This window comes from Glycine soja, chromosome 13, assembly GCF_004193775.1.
Source record: "Glycine soja cultivar W05 chromosome 13, ASM419377v2, whole genome shotgun sequence".
Taxonomy (NCBI): domain Eukaryota; kingdom Viridiplantae; phylum Streptophyta; class Magnoliopsida; order Fabales; family Fabaceae; genus Glycine; species Glycine soja.
The window spans coordinates 23,024,318-23,035,634 of record NC_041014.1 but is presented as its reverse complement, the minus strand read 5'-3'; the positions used below and the strand labels follow the sequence as shown (position 1 = coordinate 23,035,634).

The window sequence follows — 11,317 nt, the reverse complement described above, 5'->3', positions numbered from 1 at the left end:
ATTTTTATTTTTAAAAGATTTGAATTCTGAAAACATGATTGATTTCTTGTTTTCTGCTTTCAATAAATAAAAATACGAAAAATGTATTTTTTTAAAAAAAATGTATTTTTAGATTTGATTAAAATTACATTTCTTTTACCGTTTTTATTTTACTCATTTTATCCAAAATAAGGTTCTTGATTTGAAATGAAAACACTGAAAAAATATTTTCCCTGAAAATGAAAACAGAAATCTAACCCAACATATTTCTTTACCATTTTTTATTTCTAATGAAAATGAAAAAAAAAAACAATCAAATCAAACACTCCCTTATGTTTTGAATCTTTGGATCTCAATAACATAAAAGAGAAATGACAATAACACATGAATTAACAAACTCTTTTCAACACATCCTTTGTAATTAACTAAAAAATTTTTAATCACAATTTCATAATTTTTAATAAATTCTAATCAATTATGGAATGTATATTAGGAGGAGTATACTTCTCAAACAAAATAAGGTTTAAGTGATACTAGACTAAATTACTTTAAATATGGTATTAGTTTGAGTATTGTGTATAAAAAAAGCTTGATTGAAAGATAATAATTTTATTAAAAGTGGTTAGTCAGGCTCTCCTATTTGAATTAACTAAAATTTAAATATTACATATGAAAAAACTTGATTGAAAAAGGAAATATTCAATTGATGATCAATCAGGTTTCGGATGTGAATTAATTATCCATTCGTATATTATATTAATAACAAAACATAACATAACATGTTAAAAAAATAGGTGAAAAAAAAAATACTTGTAATAATACAAGTTAAATGAATGATTTAAATATTTTTTTTTCCGTAAGTTTATACTTTTTGAATTTTAATCTTTGTATTTAAATATGTATTTTTTTAATTTTTATTATTGTAGTTTATTTTGTTTGTTTTTAGTCTATTTAAGTTTGTGTTTTTTCAAATTTTACATTTGTAATTATTTTGTTCATTTTTAGTATTGATAAATTCATAATTTTTAATTTTGGTTTCTACAAACATGAACTTACAAAGGTGAAAATAAAATAAAAAATCAGGATTAAAATTTTAAAAATATAAACTTATGTGAATTAAAAATAATAAAAAAAATCACAAGACCCTCAATTGAAAAGACATAACTTATATAGAGAATAAAAATGAAAAAAAAAACTTTTAAGAACTAAAACTGAAAAGTATTAACTTACATGATTAAGAACAGTTTTTTATCATGACAATGGAATAAAACTTCCACTAATTTTTACCAACGAGACAAAACCATGTTTAAGCCTAAGTTAATTGGTGTATTACTTGAGTTTTATTATTTCAAATTTAAAAAACAAATATAATTGAATCTTTAATGCTTTCAATTTTACATGGGTCATTTTAAATTTAACCCAATTGAAATATTGGACTTAAACTAGAAATAGACTTGATTAAGCTCTATTTTGAGGTCTAACCTTATCTTATTTTTCATATTAAAAGTTTTTTAAATTGTATTTTTAACCATTTAAATATGCATTCATTAATGTATACAAATTTATGAATGAATAATTTTATCAATGATTAAATGTTTGTATAAAATGAAATCTTAAATAAATTTTAATATTTTATAAAAAAAATTAATATACAACTTTTTTTCATATTTTTTGAAGTGTATATATTTAAGAAAAAAATATAAAGAACTAATAACGTGATGAGAAAAAGGGAAAAGTAAGCTTGAAGAAAAATTTAAAAGGAGTAAAAATAATAAATAAAGAGATTCTGGCATTAATGATATAATTAAATAAGATGTCAGTTTTTATCATCAAATAATAAACTCAAACTCACGTCACAAAATATCATAATTTACATGATTAAACATTAAATAATTCCTTAAATTATTCCTTCTGTATACACCTGCGTTATCATAACTTTTTATAATGGTTTAGACCCCATGAAAAAAAATGTACTAACATTATAAAGTTTTTTTTTAATTGGTATTGTTATCTGATTAAAGAATGATAAATTTGTTAATTTTGATAATAACTATTTTTGCAAGTAAAAATAATAATAATTATTTTAAAAGTCACTTTAAAACTAAAATTTATTCGCTTGTTAGTGTAATAGAGTATCGATTAATTTAATCTCATGTTTTCCTTTTGGACCTTGTTTCTTACGATTTAGATAGGGTAAAAAAATTGGGAAAAAGGCAATAGTAATGAAGTCAGCGAAGGTTTAAAACTACAAAACCGTTGGCAAAAGCAGCGCTTAGTCGTTCCCACCATTTTTCCTAATCCCATTTCTCTTTTTCTCGTTCTCTTGAATTTCTAGGGTTACCGTTGGAACCACTCGCCAGCCACGTACGTACGGAGGCTCTCTCTTCCTCCGCCATGAACTCACGGCAATCCTCTCTGTCGCCCTGTGACATCTGCGGCGCCACCCAAACCCTATCTCTGACCATCCACAACATCCGCCACCGCGCCCACACCTGCCGCCACTGCACCAACTGCGTCCTCAAGCAGCACCCTGGCCTCTTCTGCCCTCTCTGCTTCGAACTCCACGACGACTCGCCCCTCCCTCCCCACCACCGCCTCATGTGCGTCCGCTGCCCCGCCGTCGCACACCGTTCCTGTGCGTTCCCCTCCACCAACCCCTCCGCTGCACCCGCGCCAGCACCACCGTTCTTCTGCCCTACTTGTCTCGATTCTAACTTCACCTACTTCAAACTCCCCGACCGCAAGACCGGAGCCGTCGACGTCCAGTCCGCCAAGGTGCTCGTCACTGCTGCCCGGATCGCTGCCGTGTCCATGAGCAAGGCGGCCGCCGTGGCACGGTTCGATGCGGAACGTCGCGCCAGGGAGGCCGCCGTGGCCAGGAAGAGGGCGAAGGACGCGCTGGAGCATCTCGCGGAGATCCTCGCCAGGGAGCAGGCGGAGCAGGACGAGGAGGAACAGAACGGCACCGTTTCTGCTGGCCGGAGGCGTGGCGCGTAATAGTGTACTTCTTCGAACAATTCATTGTTGCCATTAAACCTGCAATAATATTTGGAATGTGGATTTGGTTGTTGTTGTTATGATGATGATGATAATGTTGTGGAATTTCTGCTTTGCTTTTGGTTGGTTGGTTGGTTGGCCGGGTGCTGATTGTTGCAGGTTTTTGGTTAGGGCTAGTGGTTGCATGGTTGGAATATTGAAATGTCAAGCATTGGTACTTGTGTTTTACCTCATACGAATGCAGTCGTTGCATGCCATGTTGTGATACTTACGATGCACTTATTTATCATTTAAAAAAGTGAATTATGTGGTGGATAATTGGATATTGGCCTTGCGTTGTATGGAATGGATGCTGTATTTGTGTCATGGTTGATCTATGCGTTTGTCAATCTGCTTCACCAGTAATTGTGTGTCTGGTTACCTCCAACTCAGAGACCCGTTGCAGTTGGTGGTAAAATTTTCAGCTCAGTTATTCCTTGCCCTGAATTCTCATTGATTAGATGAAAATAACATCTTTCTTGTAACTTGTCTCAATTGGATTTGAAATTTCTGGGTTTTTTTCTTTTCCTCTTTTTTGGTCTCTGGGGTTTTGGTGTTAGTAATAAATAATATAAGAGTTAAAGACTTACTTTTAGTCTGGTTTATGATAAAATTGATATGTAAATATAAATAAGAAAAGAATGTTAGTTGGTTTGTTGGGCAGCTATTATCAGTTAGGATTTTATAACTGTAAACTGTTGGGTTGCTGCCAATAAATAATGAATGGCTGATGTATTTTAGATAGAGACTGAACTGGTAATCAAGAAGTGCAGTGCACGGTTTCTCTGCTACCTGTTTCTTTCCGCTCTCTCTCCTCTCTGTTCCGTTATTCTTCTCTCATCCCCTCTTTCTTTTTGTTTCTTTCTCTTCCCCACCTAAATTCTATATCAAAATCAGTGATTAATGACCTTATGTGAGATTACTCAATAAATTAGTACAAACTTCAGCCTTCTGAAAACTGATAGCAAATGAATGGTTTAGTGCAAATATGCCAAACATGTTAGGGATGCTACTTTAGGAATCAAGGCTGCTGATAAAGAAGCATATATTGTTCTTGCAGGCTGTAGGTTTTTTCCTTTCCCTCATCATTATTACACTTTTAGTTTGGGATATGTACTAGTGTGTTGCTTTCATTAGATTCCAACATTTAGCTTATTTTCAGATTTCAGTTCATTTTTTTATATAAATAATATAAGAGAAAATTGCTGGAATGCAACAGAGGTTGGCTTTGACATGTAACTGGTTTGGCTGGTGGAATAAGGGTCAATTGGTGGCAATGATGGTGGTTGGCTTTGACATGGTCCATATGACAGCAGAGGAACAAAATACTGTTTTCCAATGAAACCTTCAATGGCAATAAATTGTTGGATGATGCAGCATTCTTACTCTGGACATGGCTTAGAAGTTTGGAGAAAGATTTTACAACCCATTTTAACCAATGGTCAAGTAATCTTAGAGTTGGTTGTGTGTATTAGCCGAGGATAGCAACCATAGGATAACAGTAGATATAGACTCTTGTATGTAGTCAGCTTTTGGTTCCTATCAAGATTGTATTAAGCCTGATATCCAGAACCAATTGTATGGACTATCACAATTATGTACTCTTTGTACCTCTGGTACTTCAATATATACATATATTATATTTGCTGATAAAAAAAAAAAAGTTTGAAGATAAAAAAAGATGAACTGAAATCTGAAAATAAGTTATTCCTGTATGCTGCTCTTCCTTGATATCAAGTGGAAAGTTAACCTCTAAGGCAGGATAACATCTAAATTGGGAAAAGCTCTTTGTCAATGGCTTTTCTAGTGTGTTTCATGGATATGGGTACAAGTGCAGGTACACAACGAATTTTCTAAAGGTATGGGTATGAGAGGATATTATCATAAGAAATTTAAAAACATAAAGTATTAAAGTCATAATATAAATACCATTCTCTTATTTTCTTACTCAAATAGCAAAAATATTTAAAGAAAATACAAGTTGAAGGGAGTGAAACAGTAATTTGTTTGGTTTAGTAAGGAACCAAACAACTAAGCAACAAAACTTGGTGTTGTGTATGGACTGACTTGTTCTTGAGGCATAAGTGAGTATTGGGTGGGGTAGCCTTGGTACCCAATAAGTACTGGTACTGAATATGTACCCAGTGTGGGTACAACAACTTTTGGGAGTACCCATGCATAATAACTTTTCTGTATGAAGTTCAATATGTCTTGGCTCCTACTTCCAATGTCTTGTGTAGAATCACTTTAAAGAAATGCAACAGGGTTCTTCACATAATAAGATCAATCCAAATCATTGGGAGTGATCAAGTGAGGGTATAAATGCTTAACATATGTCCTGGCTTCATTCAAAACATGAGTGGATGAACTGGGGATATTGCCTTTTGAAAGGTTATGTGGATGCCCAACAGATTGGATTTGTTTACCACCATAATGTTGATTTTTTTTTTTTTATAAAGTCGGGTTCAACCTTTCAGTTCATTTTTCTTATCTTCAAACTGTTGCATTCCAGCAATTTTCTCTTTTGATACTAGTGCTTGTTTATCCATCTGCTTTCTTGTGGTTGTGGTAGACACTAGACAGTACTACCCCCTGTTGTTAGGATGTATAATGAGAGTTGAATAAGAACAGCTGCTAGTCAGTTATTCCATTAGTTAGCTAGTTAGTTTGATTATAAATAGGGGCATTCTGTTAAACCGTTAATCTTCCACAAGGTGACAAAACAATATGATGACTTAAGTCAACATAAATATTTACTCACTCATAAGATTTTTCTTTTTAAAACATTTTCTAAAGCTTGATATTGTAGTTGAAAGAACATTTGCTTATTGAATGAAACTAGGGAAACAGTACACGATTCCATATATTTTGAGAGGTGTGGATCCACTCCTTACACTGCTTTCTTAATCACCAAAAGTTCCCTTTTGTAGGCAACTACTGGTCTACAATTTATAATCGAAATCCACCCTTAATGGACCTAATTAGCTGCAGGTCCATTCCCCTTCTTTCTAACATAAACCTACTTGATCACAACTCTACTATCTGTTTTAAATATGTAAATGTAATTAGCATTAATTTAGGACAGAATATTTCCTGTGCATATCTTTGAAATTTATAGCCTGTAAGTACTAGATCCTATTTATATTATCATTAACCTTTATAAGTGGATAAGTTCTTGTATTTCGAATCAGTAAATGATATTCAAAAGTTTATTCCTTTTGAACTTGTCGTTTGAGGGAGGGATTTCTTTTGTTTTCATAGTTTCATTTGTGTACTGTCTGGTCCGACAGGCATCTGTGGTGGGAGTTGTTGTAAAGTCCCACATTGCCTATTTAATTACTGAGGTGCGGTTTATATACCTTTTGGGAAACTTCTGGTAATGTCAATTAGTTTTAAGATGAAATCTAACACTATAATTTTAAGTGCCTAATATTATCCCAAATCAGAGATGCTTACCCAAAGAAAACTTGAATATTATGGTCCCATCAAATGCAATAGTAGCACATATTGCATATAAACTTAGCCTCTTTACTTCCCCACTCAAACAACTAAATGTAATAACAAAAAATTGTCTAAAATGCTTAGCCTCTTTACTTCTAACTAAGCCATTAATGTTGTTAATGAGAATTTGATCCAAGCAGACCTAACATTTGCCATAAAAGCATAACAAATCATCCATAAAGAACACAAGCTAAATTTTCAAAACATTCATTTAAAGTTATATTTCATTTCTCTTAATTTTTTTCTCTGTTGAAATGGGAAATTTTCTTATTATAGATCATACAACAGGTTATGATATTGAATGTTATTATATTGGGATTGTTTATCATTCCACTATATGCTAATTATTGGGTGTGATTCCACAATATGCCCAGCATATACCATAAAAGCATAACAAATCATCCATAAAGAACAGAAGCTAAAATTTCAAAACATTCAATGAAAGTCATATTTCATTTCTTCTAATTTTCTTCTGTTGAAGTGGGATATTTTCTTATTATAGATCAAACTACTGGGTGTGATTTTGAATGTTATTATATTGGGATTGCTTATAATTCCACTAAGTGACTAACTATTTAAATTGTTAATACTTAAATTGATTCATGGCCTATAATACATTTTTTGCTTCAATTTCTCTCCTTAATCAGTTCATGGATATTGTCAATACTTAATCTGCTCTTCCAGATGAGAAATTCACCACGTAAACTAATAATATCATCTGTAAGCGAAACTTACATCTCAAAATGTAGATACATCGCAACCCTTGCCTTTTTTATTTCCTTTCTTCAGTAAAGGCTTAACCTATGTGTCATTAGTCCTTTCTGCTTTATTTAATCATACATTTCTATGTCAGTGTCATTCTTACACCATTTAGACTTCAGAGGGAAGTAATAATCCGGGTTTTTTTTTTCATTATTATCTGGTTTACACTTTATAACCATTTGCTTTAATTTAATTTACTTGTGCCTGCCAATGATGGAATGTATATGTTTCATACCCATGTCCTATTCCACAGCTCAACCTGATAAATTGTGTTCAATGTTAGCAAAGAAAAGCCAGTACAAGACATTTAGGAATTTCAGTAGTTGGATGATTATGTTTAATGAGAAAACTTGCCTATTTGCAATACTTACAGCAACTTATGCTACAATGTGGTAGAGGAGATCCATAGAAAGGGATATGCATTTGATTGGAATCTTTAGACACCGACTCTCAGTCGATTGTCATATGCATTACAATTCAACTAAACTGCACAGAATCACGAACAAGGTTCTTCCTTTTATCTTTTTTCTTCTTGTTCCTAATTGTAGCTTTAAAAAAAAAACACACACACACTCACACACAAAATTCATTAAGATTGAAAAGATAGGTATAAATGTTTTAGGATAAGAAATCATTGAGAACTATACCATGAAAAAAAGGAAAAAGACAATAAACTAATAACAAGTAAAATGCAACATGACACTTTGATCTCTCTGAAGGTCTAATAAAGATACCCCTTTAACAAGACCATTAGCAGAACACCACAAAGAAGCTACATGAACTGGTTGATCCTGAATGGACTCAAGAGTCAACTGATGACCGATAAAGATTCTAGCATTTCTGTCTGACCAGATACACCAGATAACTGCAAATTGAGAACCACGCAGGAACTGCTGGTGTCGAATGCTCTAAAATTAACACATGGGCATTGCTGGAGATTGTGTAAATTGTTTCTGTGATTCTTCTGTTAACACCTGAACAAGTACAGATCTTTTTCGGTCTTTCCTGATAACGGGTTTGAAAGTTTCTTGTTGTTAATACTCCTCCTTGCTTATCGGGTTTTCGAAAATGATTTGTCCTAATGTTCAATGTCTGAGAAGATTCAATAAAGAACCTCCGCACAACTTTTGGCATTTGGTTAACTCTAACTTTTTAATCATTATGGTGATTGATTGAGTTTTATATGTTATAAATATGTTTGTACTTTGTACTTCCCATTCTCCGTGAATTTTCCGAGATTACAAAGGAAGGATATTTAGCATTTTCAGCTCTTCACTTTGATGAGATACCTGGACTTGGATTCCTGGCTGGATAGATGAGGCCAGTGTGGTTCCTTTGCAAATAATCCTAACCCTATAAATCTGTTTGGGTCTATTTATTTACCTTTCTATATGCGGTCTTGATTTTTCCCTTCATAATGACTGAACAAGGGTGCATGCTTAGTGCTGTGACTGTCTTTATGTTAATGGGGTAGAAGAAAAATCAACTCCCCAGTTTCTTGAGTTGTTGATGTCTCAAATGCAGTGATTAGTTTTATGAATACTGGTATAATATGATAGAGCAAAGGCCCTTGGGTCAAAATGTTTTATTTTTGGCTAAATCAAGATCCATTGGCAAAGATATGGGGCGAGATTGTCTTTGGTGGCATTGACTGACCACATTTATGGTCCACTTTCTCGCAAAGTTCATTGGCAGGTCTATTATATTTCAACCTCATTTGCTTCATTTTAGCTCTTCTTATCAACCATGTTGGTGTAATCGGCTTTGTCCAATTTTCCCTCCTAGTTTCATTTATTCCTTTTCATACAAATGCTTGACAACTAAATATTAGCAGGGTTTCCGTTGGCTGTTGCAATTCATTTTTGCCTACAATTACTTAACATTTCAAACATCTAATATTCCTTTTTTCTTCTCAGTATATCCTAAGAGTTGAAGGCTGCTGTACTGTTTGCTATCAATTCTGGAAGTGCCTCCTCCACTGGGTTTCTCTTGGTAATGAATAATTATCGTATATCGTTATTGGATAACTATCAATTATGCTTATGCACTTAATCACATTATTATTACTATTATAACGTAAACGCATGACAGTCGTTGTATGGTTGGTTGCAGGGTTCTTTGGAGATTTCTTCTTGGGAGCATATGACTCGGAGTTTGACTATGGCAATCTACCTAAGGATTTACTGAAGCTGCGTAATCATATTTTGGTGTCATTACTATGCTAAATTGTGTATAGAAAATAAAAAGGTTTACATGACTCACAGCAGTTAATAAGTGCAGCTCTCGGAATTTCTATGCCATTGGGCCTCTTATAAATTGTGATTGGTATATTTTATGAATAAGATTTGTGTCATTTTCTAGCAAAGCAAACAACTAGTAAATTCATCTAAAAAAAACTGCTAGTAAATAAGATTCACATTGACTAACAAAGTAGCAGTTGGTCCGACATGGTGATGCAAAAAGAAAAGGGCAAATGCACCAGAGAGAAACAAACACAGACCGTGGCAGGGTAGGGTAATGGATTGTTTTGTTTTAAAAAAATAATTTCTATTTCAGAATTAATAATTTCATAAAAATATGTGGTATTACCTAAAAAATAAAGCTAATTTAGAATATTGATGTACCAAACGTATTACAATAGAATGGGATAAGAATAATTATCATATCCTATCTTGATCACTAAATCAATTCTTAAAATATTGATAGAGAAATTAAAAAATATAATTAATATTTTTTATTATTATCATGTTATTAAAATACAACTAATATTTTAGATTTCATAAAAAAATTCTGGAATTTTGTCTCGTATGTTTTTTTTATTTTCTCACTTCACAATAAATAATTAAGGATATAATAAAAATATCTCATAATTAATTAATATTGCAATGACACTCAAAATATATTTTTATTTAGGCTTAATTGCATTTTTTATCTCATTTTTTTTAATTTTTTGGTGAATTTTATTCTCTAACAAATTAATTTGACATATTTTGTCACTAACTTTCAAGAAACATAAATATAAATATTTACAAAAAGAAAAAAGTAAAATAAATTAAATTTCTCATTTAGGCAAAAAAAATTAATTTACACATCTTAAAGCAATCCATCATTAAGTTAAATAATTATTTTGGTCTATAAATATATAAATTGGTGACAATATAGTCCTTAAAAAAAATTTAAAAAATAATTCAATCTCTGAATGAATAATAAGTGTGATAATTTTATTTTATCATTAAGTTTACAAGACTATTTTAATTTTGCCATTAAGCTGTCATGTTTATGTTTAAAAATTAATTTAATAATTTATAGAACTCATTTGAAATGGAATTATAAAATTTAAAAATCAATTTATCTTTAAATTTAAGTTGTTGTATATATACATAATTATTCACTTTTATGTATTTAAAGACCAAATGGTCAAATACCCGTCATTACTTAAAAGTTATTATTCCAAAAAAAGTTATTAAAAAGTATAATCTTAATGTGACTTTTAGTCCATTAATTATTTTATTTTAATATATTAACCTTAAATATTTAATTTTAATTATTTATCTTTTTGAAATATATTATTTTAGTTTTTTTTCAATTTTCTATCAAAAACTTTAATGCTCTGCTCCTCAACTTTTGAACTTTTAGATGATTAATCTAAAATAGTGGCAGTTTGAAACTGCCACTATTTTTATATTCTTCCTATTCAAAAAGCCAGTATCTTTATGTTGTTTTTATTCATCCTCTTCTTCAAACCACACCCATCATGAGCATTCACCACGCAAATCAAAAAACCAAATCTCAAACCCAGATCAGACCAACCCTCAAAACCAATAACAAAATCTGGGTTCTCGCTGACAACGCCACTCCTCATGACTCCGGCAGCCACCGTGAACACAGGATGTTGTCGTGTGAGATCGCAGTTGTCGGTGTCATCTGGAAGGAGGCGCAGGATGGAGTACCAGTCATGGGGGGTAATGTAGTCGTCATCACTTTCATATCTGAGTGGATGATGGAATCTCTGAGGATGACGTCGTTTTGAAGCGCCGAA

General features: G+C 32.3%; 1 protein-coding gene across 2 annotated transcripts; it reads left to right on the top strand.

The window, feature by feature from the left end:
• Positions 1 to 2,234: 2,234 nt before the first annotated feature.
• Positions 2,235 to 9,643, top strand: LOC114381238. 2 transcript variants are annotated; one of them, XR_003659972.1, is made up of 3 exons: positions 2,235 to 2,980; positions 9,195 to 9,270; positions 9,391 to 9,643. XR_003659972.1 is itself a non-coding variant. In XM_028340447.1 (2 exons), the coding sequence occupies exon 1, from the start codon at positions 2,374 to 2,376 to the stop codon at positions 2,974 to 2,976; it is 603 nt and encodes a 200-aa protein (XP_028196248.1). In that variant the 5' UTR covers positions 2,235 to 2,373; the 3' UTR covers positions 2,977 to 2,980; positions 4,235 to 9,188. The 2 variants fall into 2 exon arrangements, 1 of the variants encoding a protein (XP_028196248.1); XM_028340447.1 differs by lacking the exons at positions 9,195 to 9,270; positions 9,391 to 9,643 and adding an exon at positions 4,235 to 9,188.
• The last annotated feature ends 1,674 nt before the right edge of the window (positions 9,644 to 11,317 follow it).

Bases quoted from the DNA above. Each gene is read 5' to 3' on its own strand.
- LOC114381238 (XM_028340447.1), top strand. From the start codon at position 2,374: ATGAACTCACGGCAATCCTCTCTGTCGCCCTGTGACATCTGCGGCGCC.